At 44.3% G+C, this 19,130-nt stretch overlaps 2 protein-coding genes and 1 long non-coding RNA gene across 14 annotated transcripts in view; 1 reads left to right on the top strand and 2 right to left on the bottom strand.

The window, feature by feature from the left end:
• LOC148662626 (uncharacterized) overlaps positions 1 to 2,212 on the bottom strand; it is a 783,119-nt gene extending 780,907 nt beyond the window's left edge. For 3 of the 11 annotated variants that reach the window (XR_015936828.1, XR_015936829.1, XM_088632184.1), the window contains exon 1: positions 483 to 1,921. The gene's annotated coding sequence lies outside the window, so the exon portion shown is untranslated. Of the gene's footprint in view, positions 1 to 482 lie in introns of all 11 variants that reach the window. The other 8 variants (XR_015936827.1, XR_015936826.1, XM_088632183.1 and 5 more) reach the window with 4 other exon arrangements.
• Positions 2,213 to 2,577: 365 nt separating this feature from the next.
• Positions 2,578 to 3,466, bottom strand: LOC148662625 (L-selectin-like). The gene is made up of 2 exons (XM_088633013.1): positions 3,451 to 3,466; positions 2,578 to 2,954 (listed from the first exon to the last, which is right to left on the bottom strand). Exons 1-2 carry the CDS (start codon positions 3,464 to 3,466, stop codon positions 2,578 to 2,580), a joined length of 393 nt encoding a protein of 130 aa, XP_088489139.1.
• A 1,889-nt stretch (positions 3,467 to 5,355) lies between these two features.
• LOC148662624 (uncharacterized) lies at positions 5,356 to 18,463 on the top strand. Of its 2 annotated transcripts, XR_015936866.1 has the most exons (6): positions 5,356 to 6,233; positions 7,068 to 7,601; positions 10,080 to 10,130; positions 15,792 to 15,830; positions 17,317 to 17,352; positions 18,428 to 18,463. It is a non-coding gene; the product is annotated as an uncharacterized LOC148662624 (long non-coding RNA). The 2 variants fall into 2 exon arrangements; XR_015936865.1 differs by having other exon boundaries at positions 5,356 to 7,601.
• The last annotated feature ends 667 nt before the right edge of the window (positions 18,464 to 19,130 follow it).

The raw sequence follows: 19,130 nt of genomic DNA, 5'->3' as shown, positions 1-19,130 counted from the left end.
CGTAAGCGAGCCAATCAGCACCAGCAGCGGATTACTACTAACAAGCGCCGCCGCACGAGTTAACACACCTGCAATTGCTCTACCGTGCGGCACGCCGGGTTATTTATACCATTCTTACCTGATTCCCGTTGCTCGGTATTGAGTTCTCTACTTGTTGCTCAGCCTAGCGTTCTTACCCCTCTTTTGCCTTCCTGGAATTCTGCCTGCACCTTTTGCCTTCGGACTTCGGATCTCGTCTCGCCCCTTGGATTGTTTGCTATCATTGCCTGTTTTGGATTTGACCCTGTAGCTCTCCTTTCGACTACGATTCTGTCTCACGTTTTGGATTGTTCGCCACCAGTGCCTTTACCGGATCTCGACTTACCTTCGCCTTCGGACTACGACTCAGCTCCTGGATTTGCTCGGTACGTTTACTTACCTCCCTGCGACTCCTGCATCTGCATCGGATCCTTTTCACCTCTACAGAGCAGCGTTACACTTACCAGCTGTTCCAACACTCCTGGTGATTCCTGAAGACTCACAGTACCTCACAAATCCCTAAAGTCTGGCCTCCGGTTATTGACTCAGCCACCTCCTCCCTCAGTTTGTTAATTCGGACTCGTTAATCCACCCGATTCTCATGGGTTGGTTTCTGATTGGATCAACCACACGTTTCCTTTTATCCGAAACGACCGTAAAATCTCTGGGAGAACAAACTCCAACACAGGTGGGTAGAAGAAGAGACCTTTTTTTTTTACTCTATTTTCTGTTGATAAGCCGCCATTTAATTCTTCTTCCAAGCTCATGAACTGACCACACAGCACAAGCAGGAAGCACAGAGCAACAACAAAAAAAACCAAGATGTCAAATCGAAAGGTGGAAGTGGTTGTGTTGTGTTTTGTGGAGAAGAGAGAAGGGCTGCTGTCTGGATGAAAATAAAGTTTTGCAATACTGTTCTGTTGATGTGAAGTTCTGCCAGTGCTGCCCCATGTCTCAGAGGAGTGTGGGCAGGGTGTGACTTGTGGTGCTGTATCTTGCCCTGGAGCTGTAATTGCAAGCACAGCATCAAACAATCGAGCAATCACGTTTTATACGTTGATGTTTAATAGGAGTGCTGTTAGTTTTTTCCTGCTCCAGTTTTGGTTAGTGGGGCCCTGGATCTGGGGTTTATAAACCCATCTCTGACCTTGGGCCACAGAAGATTTGGGAAACACTGGAAGAGAAGATAACTGCTTTGGCCTCTTTCATCCCTGTCAATTTACATAGAAGAAATGAGTCCTGAAAGAGTGTGATGTATTATTTAACTGGCATTTTTACGAATGTTCAGACCTCTTCCTGTTGAGTTATTTCCTCCCAGCCTGCAAGTCTGACTGCCTTCTCCACTGCCAGGCAGCTTTGAGAGCGAACCCAGGCTCTGTTACACATTTTAGGCAGATCCTGCCCATTTTAACAGTCCAGAGAGAATTATAAGATGTAGAACTGGGTTGAGTCACACACAGGATTAACAGTCGCCTCTCTTCTGTCTAGATTAAATGTTGTACTGCACATGATCGGCTGGTGTCCAGTTTTGTTCTCTAAAGTGTTCCGTTTTTGCTTTGTTGCTATCCAATAAGACAATGTACTGAAAGCATTATGCATTTCTGTACTAAATCCAAACGTTTATTCCATCCATCGACCTACACCGTGACAAAGACCTACAAGAAACACTCTTTACAGCTCTTGCTGACACGGCGTCTTAACAAAACTTGAAAAATGTGAAGATTCCTCAGGACATGTACTAGGGGATTTGTGTGGAGCTGGACTAGGCTGAGGCCTGGGTGGGGTGGGGAAAAGAGAATGGTTGCTGGAGCGTCAAAGTACAGGTGTATTCTGGGAAAGCTCAGCGGTCAAGCCCAGTGGAGAAGTGTTCTCCGAGCCACAGGCCAGGCAAGAGCGATCAGTGTCTGGAGGAGTGGGACATCACCAGACGAGATGGCAGCTACAGAGGATCTTATGAAGAGTGAACACACAGATGATTCTGAGAAATGACAGCACTTCTGAGAGAGGCATCCAGATAACAAGGAGGGCTGAGGACCAGAGAGAGTCATGATCACCCCCTACAGTGACCAGCAGAGAACAAAAGCGCTTGACCCAAAACCCAGAAACAAGAACCAAGAACTAAGAAAATACACAATGAGAGAACCCAGAAACAAGAACTGAGAACAAGAACAAGAAAGAAGAAAGAAAGAAGAAAGAAAAAACAGAAACAGAAACAGAAACAAGGAACAACGAACAACGAACAACGAACAACGAACAAGAAACAAGCAGAAAATACACAATGAGAGGAGACAGCAAATGGAAGGCATTGAATACAGAGGGGTGTATAACAGAACCCCTTTAATTAAAGGCCCTTCGAATGAAGGTTTTGAGTCCAGATCTGAAAGAGTTTCGGGAAGGTGCCTCTCTGATATCCTTGGGGGAAGAGACCCAGAAAGATCACTGGAGAGCTGAAGCGAGGTCTGATGGGGAAGAGTGAGATTTTCCTGGATGACGCAAGATGCGTGACAACGCGAGATTGACCCCCCCCCCCAAGACCACACCAGCTGTGTCCTCCCTCCCTCACGTCAACCCCTCGATCGACTCACCGCTGAAGCAGAAGAAGGGCAGCCTCTGATCGCAGCCGGTGTCGTTCCAGTACCCTGCCGAGCTGCCCGCCATCAACAGTGAAGCACAGTCCTCGTTTCCAGCAGCATTGTCAGGGACGCCGTCTGCCCAGTTGTAGAAAGTGGGGTTGCTCGGGCTCGACCATTTCCAGGGCTCCACGAACAGGCCGATCCAGACGTAGTTACCCTGCGCCGTCAGTCGGACCTCCTCGTTCTCGTTCCGGTTCCTCACGCTGGCCACGTCCGTGTGCTGCTCCCGGCAGGACCTCTGGGCTGCGGTGAAGTTCTTGTTCGTTTCTATCAGGAAGTAGCTCCCTGCAGCGTCTCTGCCCTCTGCGAAAACAAGTCGGAACCAAAGCCTACGAGTCTAAAGGGTCCAGACTCGTCAGATTCATTCCAACCGCTGTGTCTGAATGTTTGTGAGACTTTTGTGTGAGAGTAACGTTATTGTCGCGTCAAACAGGAAGTATCTCTTTGGCTCTCCACAATCTACGAGCCAGCAGCCATATCACCCTGCATCCTTGCATTGGGGCCCGTCGTGGTCATCGATATTCAAGACCGAAAAGATTCAGTTCCTTCAGCACACTCCCCAGGATAGATCTGGTTAATAGACTTCTAGACTGAGCACCTTTCTGACTAGTCTGTTGTTCGATATAAACATACCACTGCCCGTGATTTGAATTCTGTGCTTTTAACTTCGTATCCTAGCATTGTGTTCAGTTTCTAACTGTGTGTCAACATCCACCCCTCCGTCTTCTCCATAAGCAGCCTCTCCTGGCTCGGCCTTCCTCATTTGGCTTTGTTTGGGTGTGTTGCCTCCCCTGCAGACCCCACATCTCGTCCATGTTCAACCTCTTCTGTCGTCATCATCATATGGAACTGAATCTCTGTGTATTTCCTCTGCTGCTTGGACAGTCTGCTAATCCTCTGAATTGGGTGCCATCTGGACTAATCAGGTGGCTCGTGGACTCATTGAACCAGCATCTAGATCAGCGACATAAACCTCATCAAAGTATTCATCCCCGACGTCTGAGCTTAACATAAAGACGTTGTGGGCAGAGTGGTGGTTCTGTGGCTCAGGATCTGTGCTTGTGACTGGAAGGTTGCCGGTTCAAATCCTGCGGCTGCCAGAGGAATCCTACTCTGTTGGGCCCCTGAGTGAGTCCCTTCACCCCAGCTGCTCCAGGTGGCGCTGTACAATGGCTGACCCTGTGCTCTGACCCCAAGCTTCTCTCTCCCTGTCTGTGTGTCTAATGGAGAGCAAGCTGGGGTATGTGAAAAGATGAATTCCTCATGCAAGAAATTGTATAGGGTTAATAAAGAAACATTAACATTAGGAGTTTCAAGCAGGACTTTATTTTTAGAATCTATGCAGTCTACTCTTGTGAGTTTGCAGGATGTAAATAACTTCCCATTTGCTTTTAATATTCAGCTGTGAAGCCATAAGGATTTGCAAAGTTCGGTGTCTGAGTGTTGACACAATGACAGCGTCGTGGTTTCTGCTCAAAGCTGGCCCGCACACAGGGCATAGAAAGACATGTGTGACCAATTCAAGCCATCACACACAGGACTGGAAAAAATGGGATTAACTCCAGTGATCTGGTCAGGTCTTCCTGCTTCCTGTGTTCATGGGGGAGATTCTTACTTGTCTGCAGTTGTACTGGTTAGTACGGAGGTCATACTGGTTCCATAAAGTGATGTCACAAGAATAGGACGTCAGTATCAAGTTCCTTCTCAGGGGGATCATCACAAGATATAAATGAACTGGCTTCATCCCTCTGCTCTCCTCCCCACTGAGAGCTGCTGTGTGGGGAGCGTTCTGGCGCACTATGGCTGCCGTCGCATCATCCAGGTGGGGGCTGCACAATGGTGGCGGTAGTGGGATTCCCCATGACCTGTCAAGCGCTTTGAGTGGAGTGTCCAGAAAAGCGCTATATACTGTAGGTGTAAGCAAATACTATTATTAAAACTGTTTAAAACGAGATTTAAACCGCCAGAGGGCAGTGTAGCAATGCATTCCTCGTAGAGATCAGCGAACTGGCTGCACCTGGGTAGAGCCCTATAAACGCGTTTCCTAAAGCGGCGCCGGTGGTTGGCTAGGAGGAAGCAGCACGTATTGAAGAGCTCAGGGCGTGAGCGTTTCGGGGGACTTGTCTAGTTTGCATGTGCTGAGCTGCTCTGCTCTCGTCCGGCATATTCACTTAACTTTGGACCAATGAAACCCTTCGCCAGACTTTTCAGGTGCAAAACGTTTGATTTTGTTTTCCTGTTTCACATCTGTTGCGTTATGTTCAAAATGAGGAGAGACAACGAAAGATCTTTTGTAGGAAATTGCATGCTTAGCGCTCGTTCTAGGATGCTAAAAGACCAAGCAAGGAATAGCAAGACGGTGACCGTCCCGCAGTGTCAGCGGGGACTGAGAATCGAATTTTATCGTCTGTTTTATATTGATTGGATCGATTCAACGCAAGCAACGTTTTTTTTTCTTCCAAATGCCAAAGCTGTGCTTCCGCGGGTTAACGGCCGAAGAACATTCATATCGAGTACAGTAAGTGTTAACAGCCAGCCTGATAACGTTTCCTTTTCGGACGTTGTTGATGAAGTAGTTTAAACTCTTTAGTGGATTAAAACCGAGCTTGGGATTTTCGCAAGACGGTATTGCAAAGATGAGGCTTCACCGGTGCAAAAATAATGCTTTTATAATGCTGAAACAGTAAACACTGCAGGCTTAACATTAAATATAGTGTGTGTGTGTGTCCTACGATAGACTGGCTACGACGCTGAATCGGATCCAAGGGGCGAGAGAAGGGATGAATTAAGGTTGTGCGTCTCAGTGTCGGTGCGTGTCGTCCTGCGACGTTGCTTGCTGGGATCGACTCCGGCTCTCCGCTGACCCCCAACTGGGAGCCCCCGCCCCCCCACTCGCGGTGGGGAAACCTCACTTTTCTGTGCGCTTTAAGACACCTCCGAAGGTTGACTGGCTTCTGGGGGAAAACTGGCGCCGCTGTGAGCGTGCGTCAGTCCTGCCATGGCCTGGCGTCCTGTCCAGGATGTACCCTGCCTTGTGCCCATTGCTTGGCAGGACTATGGTAACTATAGCGTTTCTGTGCGACGATATACCTTATGCCTAAGTCTCCAGTGATTCTTTTTAAGCGGCACAGAATAGGAGACACCTGCATGCGTTTTATAACTGAGATACAGCTTATCATGGGTTAGTAAGCACATGTGCAATGAGTAAAACAGACCCTATTACTTACAAATGAAAGTCTGACAACCGTATTAGAGCTTCAACAACAAGTGTTAACCAGGGTGTCGGAGCAGAGTGAGAGCAATGATTTCGTTGCATGTTTCACAGCAGGGGGGTTAACATGCTGCAGTACTACAACTGGCCAGCAGGTGTCTCCAGCAAGCAGGTAAGGTAGACCGTGCTATCCTCTCCGATTTTCCTTACTTCCTTCCACTCTGGACACTCCACTCTAAAGGTAAAGGGGACTCTCCTCCACCATCACCAGTGTGCGGCCCCCACCTGGATGATGCGACGGCAGCCGTAGTGCGCCAGAACGCTCCCCACACACCAGCTCTCACTGGCCAGTAGGCATTTCCGTCAAGCAGGTAAGGTAGAGCGGTGTGGATCACCTGTGGGTGGGAAGGGTTTGCCGGTTCAAATCCCGAGACCATCAGAGGAATTCTACTCTGAGCGAGGCCCTTCACCCCAGCTGCTCCAGGGGCGCCGTGTAAATGGCCGACCCTGCGCTCTGACCCCCAGCTTCTCTCTCTCCTTGTCTGCGTGTCTCCTGGAGAGTAAGCTGGGGTCTGTGAAAAGACGCATTCCTCATGCAAGAAATTGTATAGGGCCAGTAAAGTGATCTTCTTTTAAGATTCTGACTCTCCCACAACGCTGAACTGGATGACTAAAGAGATTTGTAAAATCATTTGAAAAAGAGTGCAGCTCAAAGTTTTGGAAAGTGTATAGAAAAAGCTGATGAGGGATGGAAAGGAAATATATTCAGAACAACTTAGGGATACATTCGTCTCAAGACATGAGCAATCCAAAATCCTTTTTGAGTTTTGGGCAACTGGGTGTAGACTGGTCAAGGAACGTCTTGACCTGATGCCCTTTAAGAGGGAGAGGAGCACGCTTCTCATGTCAAAAGGAAATGGAACAAGGAGATTTGTGGGGAATGGACTGGATTACTCGCGTGCAGGAACAGAGCCAGAACTTGCAGCGCTTTGCCAGCGAAGCAGTAAGAAATGAATTAGATGGTGCTTTCAGACTTTCAGTTCCCTGGGTGACAGAAATGACATCTATGGATGGAAGGAGGAACTGAAGACCTGTTCTTGCGTTTGTGATTTCTTTGTCTTTTTTTCCCCCGAAGAGTTGCCCCATGGAGAGGAAGACGAGGGGCTCTTGTGTGCCTGTGAACCCCCCGTTTGTGTTTTTCACAGGCAGGTAGGAGCTGAAAAAGTCGCTGAGGTGCTCCTATTTCCTCCCAGCCTTCCTGGACACCCTGATGGAGACCATGCAAACTCCACACAGAAGGTGCCCCCTCCTGGGATTCAACTCCCAGGAGCCACAAGGCCCTCAAAAACTTCAGCGCCACCCGAGTGTCCCCATATCGTAAGCACAAGAATGCGAAAATGAATGTTTGTGACGATGGGTGGAGATTGGACAAATTATCTTTAGTTACACATGCGTCAATCAAGATAAGGGTGAAACACCATCATTTCCCCTGATGAGTATCATCTACAGATGGAAGGAGGTGCCACAGGAGGAGCTGAAGACCTGTTCCTGTTCTCTATAAGCGCTCTAGATCTCCTCTGCTGCTCTGTGACTCTGCTCCAGGGTGGTGGCCAGTCCTGTGGACTCTGTTTGTCTGGGATCTCGCTCTGCTCTGAGAGAGGCTGGTCAGTCCCGGCGAAGGATGGAGAAGATCCCGTCTGTCTTCTCCCTGGCTGCCCTGCTCCTGCTCTCCTCAGCTGGTAAGTGTCCCACAGCTGTCGAACAGCCGCGGGTCGGAGATCTTCTACTTGAAGACGCATTCAGTAGTGACAGGGGCAGGAGGAGGTCGTTTATTTCCTACCTGAAGATGCGATCGGGGGTTATGGCGACAGGAAAGGCGGCTCGGCACCGTTTTGGGTCGTTTAGGAACCAGGGGGTCGTGGGTTCAAATCCAAGCTGTGCCACCATTTGTACCTTTTGAGCGAAGCGTTTAGCTTGGGTTTGCAGTGAGGACTCGGGGGGGGGTAAAAGCATCTCGATGCGAAAGGGGATTCGTTCGCCGTGGATATGCCTAGCAAAATAAAAACAAAAACACCTTTTAAGAATGAAGATGCAACGTTTCTAGTGGCATTTCTCAAGATCTCTTGTGAGGTGTGTGTGTGCGTGTGGGGAAATATCCTGAATTTCATTTTAATATCTTTCTCTCCAGCGCCGAACCGCCAATTTAGTTATTGCTAGAGTTTAAAAAAAATAATAATTGTGATTTCGTTTTGATATACGCATTGATAAAATCACCCAAAAGGTATGATCAATAAAATAGCACAGTGAAACACTGATTTTTTTTTTGTTACAACATCTAAAAAAAAAGGAAAACCTTCTTGCAAATTAGTAAGTTTTGCACACAATAAAAAAACTTTCTGAACGGCAGCGATTGTCTATTATCAATCTGTGCAAGTGGACAACGGGGCCAGATTTTTTGCACTTAAAGATTCCTTCCAAGCTCTATCACTTGCTTTTGTCCATTAATAATAATAATAATAATAATAATAATAATTGCTTACACTTATATAGCACTTTTCTGGACACTCCACTCAAAGCGCTTTTACAGGTAATAGGGAATCCCACTGCCGCCACCAATGTGCAGCCCCACCTGGATGATGTGAGGGCAGCCATAGTGCGCCAGAACGCTCCCCACACAGCAGCTCTCAGTGGGGAGGAGAGCAGAGGGATGAAGCCAGTTCGGAGAGGGGGGTCATTAGGAGGCCATGATTGGTAAGGGCCAATGGGAAATTTGGCCAGGACCCCGGGGTTACACCCCTACTCTTTTTCAAGAAACGCCCTGGGATTTTTAATGAGCACAGAGAGTCAGGACCTCGGTTTGACGTCTCATCCGAAGGACAGCGCCTGTTTACAGTCCAGTGTCCCCCGTCACTATACTGGGGTATTAGGACCCACACAGACCGCAGGGTGAGAGCGCCCCCTGCTGGCCCCACTCACACCTCTCCCAGCAGCAACCTTAGTTTTTCCCAGGAGGTCTCCCCATCCAGGTACTGACCAGGCTCACACCTGCTGAGCTCCAGTGGGGGTGGGGGCTGCCAGTTGTGAGTTGCAGAGTGATATGGCTGCTGGCTGTTAGTCCCTGTATGGGGCCCAAAAGTCCTTTCCAGCGCTCTCTCACCGTAGAGAAGGCCCATTTCGCAACATCGTGCTTCATCCTCCCTCTGAGGTCCGCCAGTATCCTCTCCTCCAGCCCCCTCGCTCCCCACTCCGCGTTGTGCTGGGTGAGAGTGTTCCTCGACTCCCACAGGCCTTGTTCTGCGAGGGACAGCAGCACCCACAGTAGGAAGTGCGTCCTCTTGTCCAGTCGGGTGGGTGCCAGCCCCCGCCCCCCCCCCCCCCAGCAGAATGTACTGGTGACTGAGCACCACTCTCAGGAGGTGAAACGCAGCTATGCCACTGGTGATCTCACCAGCATCTCCTCCGACATCTGTGAGCAAATAATCGCTTATCTTCCAGCTGCAGCAGCAGCCCAGGATGTGGGCAGAAGTTGGTAGCTTGTTGCTTCAGGCTCTGCATTTCCTTTTTCTAAACCCCCAACCATAAAACAAACTCGGCTCTCCCCCCCATATCTAACGAGTGCTCTTTAAAAAGATCCAAATGTGGTAATATTTGAGTGGTGGCTTTTGCATCGACGCAGCTATGTTTTACACACAGGGAGCCTTACAGGAACGAACGCTAAGAGTGCCAACAAACATGAGACATTTCCCCCCCCCCCCATACAAACTGCAGTATGTCCAAAATTCAGGATCCTGATTTATTATAAAAACCTTTTATAATATGTGCAGAATGAAGTTGAAACGCAGATAGGCCACTAGTGATCTCAGCTCCAGTTTCACCAGAATCTCCACAGACATCTGTGAGCAAATGATCGCTGATCTCCCAGCAGCAGCAGCCCAGGATGTGGGCAGAAAGTCAGTAGCTTCTTGCTTCAGGCTCTGCATTTCCTTTTTCTAAACCCCCAACCATAAAACAAACTCGGCTCTCCCCCCATATCTAACAAGTGCTCTTTAAAAAAAAATCCAAATGCGAGAACATTTGACTGGTGGCTTTTGCATCGACGCAGCTACGTTTTACACACAGGGAGCCTTACAGGAACGAAGGATCCTGATTTATTATTAAAAAAACCTTTTATAATATGTGCAGAAAGACCGAATCCACCTAATCCTGTTGTCTTTCAGGAACCGGTACCGGACCTCGCAGGAGATCTACAGACAGCAACCTCTACGAATGCAAGTTTTCCATTAAATTGTCTTTCGGTTACATTCTTCTTTAAGCTCTTTAAGATCAGACCACTTTATTCTCCCTATACCACTTCTTGCATGAGGAATTGGTCCTGTCGCAGACCCCAGCTGGCTCTCCAGGAGACACACAGACAGGGAGAGAGAGAAGCTGGGGGTCAGGGCGCAGGGTTGGCCATTTCTACAGCACCCCTGGAGCAGCTGGGGTTCGGGGCCTCGCTCAGGGGGGGCCCCAACGGAGTAGGATTCCTCTGCCGGCCGCGAGATTTGAACCGGCAACCTTCCAGCCACAGGCGCAGATCCTTAAAACCTTACCGGTTAGCTTTTTAGAATGATCATATACAGATGCTGCCATTCAAAATGCGCAGACGATAACGCATTATTTTCCGGTACGCTGTACGCAGTCTACCGTGAGTTACCGGTAAATACCGTGAGTTACCGGTAAATACCGCGAGTTACCGTAAATTCTCCTATAATACGACAAGCAAAATAATAGTATACGGAATTTCCGCAAGGTGGAGCTAATAAAGCTCAACCTCTCATGTTTGAGCTGTGGCCATCAGTCTTTAACGAAGATATTACTAATAGTATTAATAATGAATGACCTTGGACAAGCTGTAAACTCAAAGTATTGCCCTGGTCCACATTCTTTTTTTCATTGACCGTCTTTGTAAAAGTAACACCACAGCATTTCGCAATCACGCATTTGTTTCCAATCATGCAAAGTACAGTAATTTTTGAGAATCGATTCACCATGCCTTTCACATGCTCATAAAAGAGATTGATTTAGGAACATAAACATATTACCGTATGAAAACTGTACTGTATACAGTATGTATATGTATATTTAATGTCTTAACTGTGCCCGTTTAAGAATTGAATATTCATATCTAATTTTACAACTGAAGGGAAATCTTAGTAGCTGAGCATAAAAAGAATAGGAGCATACTGCAACGCGTGTGAAGGCCATAAACGATATTAATTTTGGAACATAAACATACAGTATATTGCTGGTCTCGGTACTTTAAAGAAAACATACACGAAACATGGTTTCATTATGACCAGAATCGGTCTTGAGATATTTTTAACTTGATTTACAGTATTTGAGAGGTATGTCTTGACACTGATACTACGTAAATACTGCTCACGTATATGTTTCTAGGTTTATATTATGCATTTCATACGGTCAAATTACTTTTGAGCAACTAATAAGAAGCGTGAAACGGTATGCCCAGGGCGTTTTAGTTTCGTTTTGTGCTGGGACTCTGCTTTTAACAATGTCGCCGTGGATTGATTAGAGATATCAAGTACATACAAGTCATTTTTTAAATGTTGTAGTTCGTCTTGAAAAAATGTTACGAGTACATCATCTATCAACAATTACACAGGTTCTGTTTCCATATTGCGGATTTTGGTTACGTAATATTATTTTCTAGATTTCACGTTGTAAATATATGATTTGGGCAAACAGAGCCGCAAAGAAGTACATTATGGGTTGTTGGTTTTTTTGCAGTTTTATCTAGAACAAGCGATGCTTAAACCTTTGTCTGATTCTTGTGAAACTATCCACACGACAGTTACAGTACCTAGGAGTTGACTTCAGTGATGTCACTGATGGGATGTTTCTAAAAATCCATCCTCTGTAAAACGTCTTCTCTAGTTGTCCTGCATATGTATTCGCTAATGAAGCTGTGTGTTCTGAGCCTGGATCTCTACATTTCTGTATGAACCAGCTTAGAGGGCTAAAGACAGCTTGTGTTTAAATTGAGTGTAAGGCAATTTATGCTTCTAAAGTCATGGTCAGCATTTATTATTGTACTGTGCTGTAAACTTGTTCTGTGCCTAGTCACATCATTTTATAGCGTTTTTATAGCGTTATCAAATCTGGTGGAGCTGTGTTAGTTTCCTGACTCCCATGTCACATGGTCTGTGATTGAATCCCATGGAACTGACTTTATTTTTTAACAAACATTTCTTTGAAAAAATGAAACTTTTCCCTTGGTCAGAGATTAAATAAAACCTCACTCGCACCAAACAAATTTATATTTCTAAATATCACAACATGATCGAATTTAAGTCTTTTTAATAACAATGAATAGTCACCTATGCGTTACAAAATAAACATTTTATATTGATTTGAATCGCGTTGTGATTTAAATCATAAACGCGTGTTTAAATATATGTGTTTAAAGGCGATATACTGTATAAAAGCGCTGATTCTTATGGAGTGTGTTCCGCCGGGGATTCAAAAAAAATTTTTTTTAATCGCGTATCTAAGGAAAATTGCAGTATAACTTTGTTCATGCACAAACAGTGGCATGTTACATTATAATTTGGGTGTCTCCTCTTGCCAGAAAGCTCTAAATTGCATTCTGAGTGCGGTTTTTGACTTTCTAAATTGCAAACCATAAATAAAGCTGATAAAGCTTAGACTAACTGTATTCTAAACTGTATTACAACAGCACATTGGACAATGCAACGTAAATTGCAAAAATGCACTTGGAATCTGTCCAAGCCCTCCTACGAAAATTATTTAAACTGCGACACTGATCATTCATCTCTAAATAAACTTTATTTTATATAGCGTTTTAAGCGAATAGGTAATTAGATTGCTCATAAACCTAATCGCTTTTTCTACATAAACACAGCGTGACTGCTCTCTGAAAATGCTTTTCCTTTATATTTAGGCTCAGATTTCAACTATAGATCATATTATTATAAACTTTCTTGGAAAAATGTATTTTATGTAAACCATGTTTGCTATTAATTCATTTAGGACTAAAATACGTTCATTGTCTTCCAATCGAGTCGAGTTGTCATTGGAAGCTTGCCACACCCGGACTGTTAAACCAACGCATTAGCACGTCAAAGCCCATTGAGGGTATTGAGCTAGTATTGGCTTTGGTATTAGCCATACAGAACATTAAAGTTCCCCTTTTCCATTCGGCGGGTGCCTGAGCCGCTGTGTCCTATCTTCTGACAGTCGCCGTTGTGAATGTCTGTAGAGTGTATCTTATTTTTAGTACTATATTTTTGTATTATATTCCCTATTAATCAAACTCTAAGAGTATGTATCGGCTTGTCCCCTCCTCCCGCCCCTCTCTGTGTACAGTGGAGCCTCCTGTCCAGCCAGCACATGTCCACAGACATTCACAACAGCGACATATCATAAAACGTTTGCACATATAGTTAAATTATTAGTTGTTTTTCAGGAAGTTAAAAAAAAACACTTGAATTACTTATCCAGTCTCTCGAAATAGTTATTTTTCAAGCAATGCAACAAACGTCGGGCAATGTGTTTTTTTTTAATCCAACATTGACAGCCACATCTTAAATCTTGTCAGTCAGGTCTTTTTTTCCTCTATTTGAATTGTGGTTTACACATCGCACGGCTTTAAAAGCTAGAAAGACAGGTTTTGATTCACATTAGCTGGCGAACCTTGTTAACAAAAAAAAAAAAACATACCCTTGGAGGGGGAGGTCAAGCCAGAGAGAGTTTTTTACCCTCTGTCTAAAAACCCAAATAAACCGGGGCAGAGACTCCGGGGGGATCATTGCGTGGTACAGAGCGGAGCTCAGTCAATTCTTATGGAATGTGTTTTCTTTCTTCTTTTTTTCAGCATGGAATAAACCTGTTACTTGATTCATATGGATGCCTGGTTCCGCCGGGGATTCAAAACATTTTTTTTTTTTTTTAATCGGGTATCAAAGGGAATAGGCAGTATAACCCTGTTCATGCACAAACTGTGGCATGTTACATTGATTTGGGTCTTTCCCTGGCATTAGCTCATCGGTATGGTGTAAGTTTACCCTTACTTCGTGCGACTGGAAAATAATTCGTGATCGGATCAACGAAATGCTTCGTAGAAGGAGGCGCTCTTTTCCTCTAGTCTAACAGTCTGTCCACAAACAAAACATTCCTGTTAGACAAGAGGAATTGGGGAAAAAAAAACAATTTTGTCAATGGAAACCGGTGTGTGTGTCTCTCTCTGCTGGATGAATAAAAGCATTTTATTAAAAACGCGTTTGCATTTGTCTGGTATTTACTTTGGTCCCTTTTAACTGTTTTTCAATCTACTGTATTGCTTTGAGATGCCACTTTTAAAGGTGATATGTAAAATAAAGTTTTTTATTATTGTTATAGAGAAACATGATCAGATTTTCCCTGGTTCAGAAAAAAAGATCTAAAGCGCTACACAACTTTCTTAATTAGATGTATTTAAAGCGGTGAACTACTGTAGGTGTAACATAACATTCAGAAATACAATCACGTATTTGACAAATAAAAATGATTACAATCTAATCCTTCCACGTTTGATCCCAAAATTCCAAGAAATATAAATCTTAACGGGTAGAAAGCTATGCTGAAAGTTTAAGATACTTAGAAGACAAAGATACTGTATCAATTTATGTTGCATTAGCCTGATTATGATTAAAAAACACATAATTAAACACGCGTTTGCGATTTAAATCAATATAAATGTTTATATTGTAACGCATGCTGTCCAGCCTCCATTTCTCTATAAAAATTTACTCTATTGCACGCACACACACACACACAATAGAAGCAGGAAGCAGAAGCAGGGACCGTTGTCAGAAGGGAAGAAGGTATCAAAAATGACTTAGAATCGATCATGTTGTGATATTTTGAAATATAAAAGTCAATTGATTGTCCATAATATCGCTATTCTATTTTTTCGAAGAAATGTTTGTTAAAAGAAAAGTCCAGCACCAGCTGGATTTGAACACAACCTGTGAGTTGTTAGTCACGCACGTAGACCAGTAGGCTACAAGACAACTCGCATGAACAGGGAGGCGAAACAGCCCTACACAGCCCTGTCGCAGTACACGAATATAATCATATCGTTATTAAATTCTTTAGATACGCGATTCCATATTATATTCCCTATTAATCAAATTCTAAAAGTATGCTTGTTGACTTCGGTATCTCTTTAGTTAAAGACTTCGATGCTTAAAATGTTTAGGGAGAAATGGAATAATGGTGTGTATTTTTTACTTTAAAGTACCAAGACCAGCCATATACAGTACTGTATGTTTATGTTCCAAAATTAATATCGTTTATGGCCTTCACACGCGTTACAGTATGCTCCTATTCTTTTTATGCTCAGCTACTAAGATTTCCCTTCAGTGGTAAAATTCAATATCTACAACGGGCACAGTAAAGACGTTTACTGTACTGTACAGTAAATCTTTCTACGACAGACCAACGGACCACGAGTGCCCCTGTCAGTCAACCAATCACGTACTGCGGTACCCCGCGTCATCTTGCGTCATGATGCGCGATGCCGCAGCCAATTACCTCCGGTACGTGTCTGTACCGCGCACTTCCTGTGGATTCATGTGGGAGTGCATCTTATGCGGTTTTTGCTTCAGTGAATAAAGACGACTGTCAGCGTCGTCTTTGGAGTCTTGCGCGCAAGAGCAAGGCTCCCGTATGCATGTGAAATAGACGATTTTCAACACGCAAGCTCTCGGCTGATGCCCTTTGTTTGGCACAACGGACTACAGGACGAAACCCGACTGAATATGGAAAGAACTGGAAAAACTCCACACAGATACCACCCCTAACGGAACATTGGGCCCCAGCGCTACAAGGCAGCAATGCTAACACTTGTTTCTTTTTTCTTTTAGGGTGTAACCTTCACTACTATAATAGAAGTGGACAAGAAGGTAAGAGTTTCATCTGTCTTCTAGTCATTATCTTTTATAAAGCCAAGAGGAGGGGACATAGGCTGGAAAAAGACACTCGACTCCAGCACATCCACAACGTTTACAGTGCAGTGCAGAATTATTGGCTGCTCATTAGAACTGTGATTCGTTATAGCACATCGACCCCCGGGGCTGAATCTTCAAAACGGTCTGAAAGAGGAGATTCTGGAGACCAGACGTCTGCCGAGAGACGCTGTATTGTTTGAGGAGAGCAGCAGTAAAGTCATGGACTATTTTACAGTACGTTGCTGTTGTTCCAGGGCATGCTTAACAACACGATGGAGTTTATTTTCAAGGACTGGCCAGGTTAATTGGACTTAAAGTGAAGTAAAAAAGACATTTTCAATAGAAACTGTATCAGATATTTAAATGGGTGTTGGATGAAATTATTTGATAGTAGAAATATCAGTCAGACTACAGAACTGAAATTTCCCTTAACTCCCAAATAACCTTTTAATCTGATCCAGGAATGTTTCACGTTTCAGCACAATTTGTTTAATTTGAATGGCAGATCACTCCTTGCCTCCATGCTGTATATCATCAACTTACTAAAGCCAGGTTGTCATCTGACGTGCAGTCTGTTACTTGTGCCGGTTGTGTCTCTGATGCTTCGGCTGTAATTACATACGTACCACATACTTCCTTTCTCCTATCATTGGATCTGTGGGTTTCTAGTAAATCGTTCAATCTTACAATCTAAAAAAAAAAGAGATTACGCTCTGAAGAGTTCTCCCAGTCTCTGACAGGGTGTTATCTTTGACATCTCCAGCTTTCAAACAGGGAGGGATCTTTCTTTTACTTTCAAAGGCTTGCTTCTCCGATTGCATCCCCTCCTACCTTTTTAGAATAATAATAATTAATAATTGCTTACACTTTTATATAGCGCTTTTCTGGACACTCCACTCCAAGCGCTTTACAGGTCATGGGGAATCCCACTACTGCCACCAGTGTGCAGAATCCACATAGATGATGTGACGGCAGCCATAGTGCACCAGAACGCTCCCCACACATCAGCTCTCAGTGGGGAGGAGAGCAGAATGATGAAGCCAGTTCAGAGAGGGGGGGTTTTTAGGAGGCCATGATTGGTAAGGGCCAAATTTGGCCTGGACGCCAGGGTTACACCCCTACTCTTTTCGGGAAACACCCTGGGATTTTTAATGACCACAAACAGTCAGGACCTCGGTTTTACGTCTCATCCAAGGACGGCGCCTTTTTACAGTATAATGTCCCCGTCACTATACTGGGGCATTAGGACCCACATAGACCGCAGGGTGAGAGCCCCCTGCTGGCCCGAATAACACCTCTTCCAGCAGCCACCTTAGTTTTTCCCAGGAAGTCTCCAGGGTGTTGCAGGGTGCAGGGTGACATGGCTGCTGGCATAGCTGTGTTTATATCCGTTTTTTTTTCCTCACCACACAGCAGCATTATGTATGTTTTGCTTTTTCAGCGATCTCTAAAGTGACAAAGCCCCAAGATGAAATCGGTAAGAGAGGTTTCATGTCATCGTGCCTTATGTTTTACATGTTCATAAAACTCAGCTATAATGAGTGGGGTGGACATTAGGACACGCTGCATGCAGAGCAGCGCTTAATGCTTGTCAGCTCTGACATTTCTTTTCAGGTATTTGAAAAGTGCGATAGTACCTTGAGCGATTTTCAAATGAAACCAAGGTGAACCTAAAACAAAAAAAATGAAAAAGAGGAGAGATGCAGTTGAAAAGTTCTCAAAATGTTAGCTCAGGGGTGGATGGGGTCCTAGTTTAATCCATCATTATTGGTTCCTAAGTATAAGTAAAGAATGGCTAATTCCGTTTTTTGTTTTCAAAGCTGACACTGGTCTCCATCTTCAAGAAGAGATTCCAGTGTGGGAATATTGAAGGGTTGAACTAGTCTAAAGAATCCTTAAGAGAAACTGAAAAGAGTTAATGTAAGATTAATACATAGCAGATATTTGTTTATTAAGGTAGCTGCAGACTATGATGACACCACTATCTTACGTGTCTTCTAATAACTACATGGTAAGATACAATAAGTGTTCACGTGTAAATTATGAAGCTTAAAGACTTCAAGCAACATTAAAGCTCATTTTTCTTTCAAACTGGCAGCATGGCCAAAGTCTGATACAATTAATCTAAAGGGGTGCGAGGTAATTATTTTCTGGAGGGAAAAAATATATATTTCTGAGCTACAATAAGTAATTTTGAGAAAAACCGTTTGATATTGAAAGATAGGGGAAAAAAACAAACACAGAGCAATGGATCTCTTAAAATCATGACATGAGTTGGATGGGGGCGTCTTCATCCCAAAAGTTAGTTTAACATTTTCTACACATTGCATATTAAGTACAGCGTACCATTTTGGTCAGCTGTGTCTGTGGTCAGATCATTGACTGTGACCACTTTTGTGACATCCAGGTACTGACCAGGCTCACACCTGCTGAGCTTCAGTGGGGCTGCCAGCTGTGAGTTGCAGGGTGACAAAGCTGCTGGCATAGTTGTGTTTATAGCTGTTTTTTTTTCCTCACCACACAGCAGCGTTATGTATGTTTTGCTCTTTCAGTGATCCCCAAAGTGACGAAGCCCCAAGATAAAATAGGTAAGAGGGTTTCATGTCATCGTGCCTAATGTTTTACATGTTCATAAAACTCAGCTATACTGAGTGGGGTGGACATTAGGACACGCTGCATGCAGAGCAGCGCTTAATACTTGTCATCTCTGACATTTCTTTTCAGGTATTTGAAAAGTGCGATAGTACCTTGAGCGATTTTCAAATGAAACCAAGGTGAACTTAAAACAACAAAACTTAAAAAGAGGAGAGCTGCTGTTGAAAAGTTTTCAAAATATTAGCTTAGGGGTGGATGGGGTCCTACTTTATCCCATCGTTTTTGGTTCCTAAGTATAAGTAAAGAATGGCTAATTCCGTTTTTTGTTTTCAAAGCTGACACTGGTCTCCATCTTCAAGAAGAGATTCCAGTGTGGTGTAGTGGTTTGATGGGTTTACTGAGACAATTATTAATTGTAGCAGTAATCACGAGGTTGTTCGTTGGGGCTTTTAGAAAATCAATCGTCAGAACAACTAACAACGCACACACACGGGTTCAATACACGGGATACATTTATTAATATAACTGTGCACCAAACATATACTAGTCTGCCTGGATACGAGCGGCAGACCTTACGGTGAGGGTTATCAATATACAAGGTATATAATCTCGAAGAGATGCAAACACAAAGAGATACACAACAGAGGATATATGTCAATA

Source organism: Lepisosteus platostomus, chromosome 5, assembly GCF_059453375.1.
Source record: "Lepisosteus platostomus isolate fLepPlt1 chromosome 5, fLepPlt1.hap1, whole genome shotgun sequence".
Taxonomy (NCBI): domain Eukaryota; kingdom Metazoa; phylum Chordata; class Actinopteri; order Semionotiformes; family Lepisosteidae; genus Lepisosteus; species Lepisosteus platostomus.
This window is presented reverse-complemented; position numbering and strand designations above follow the sequence as displayed.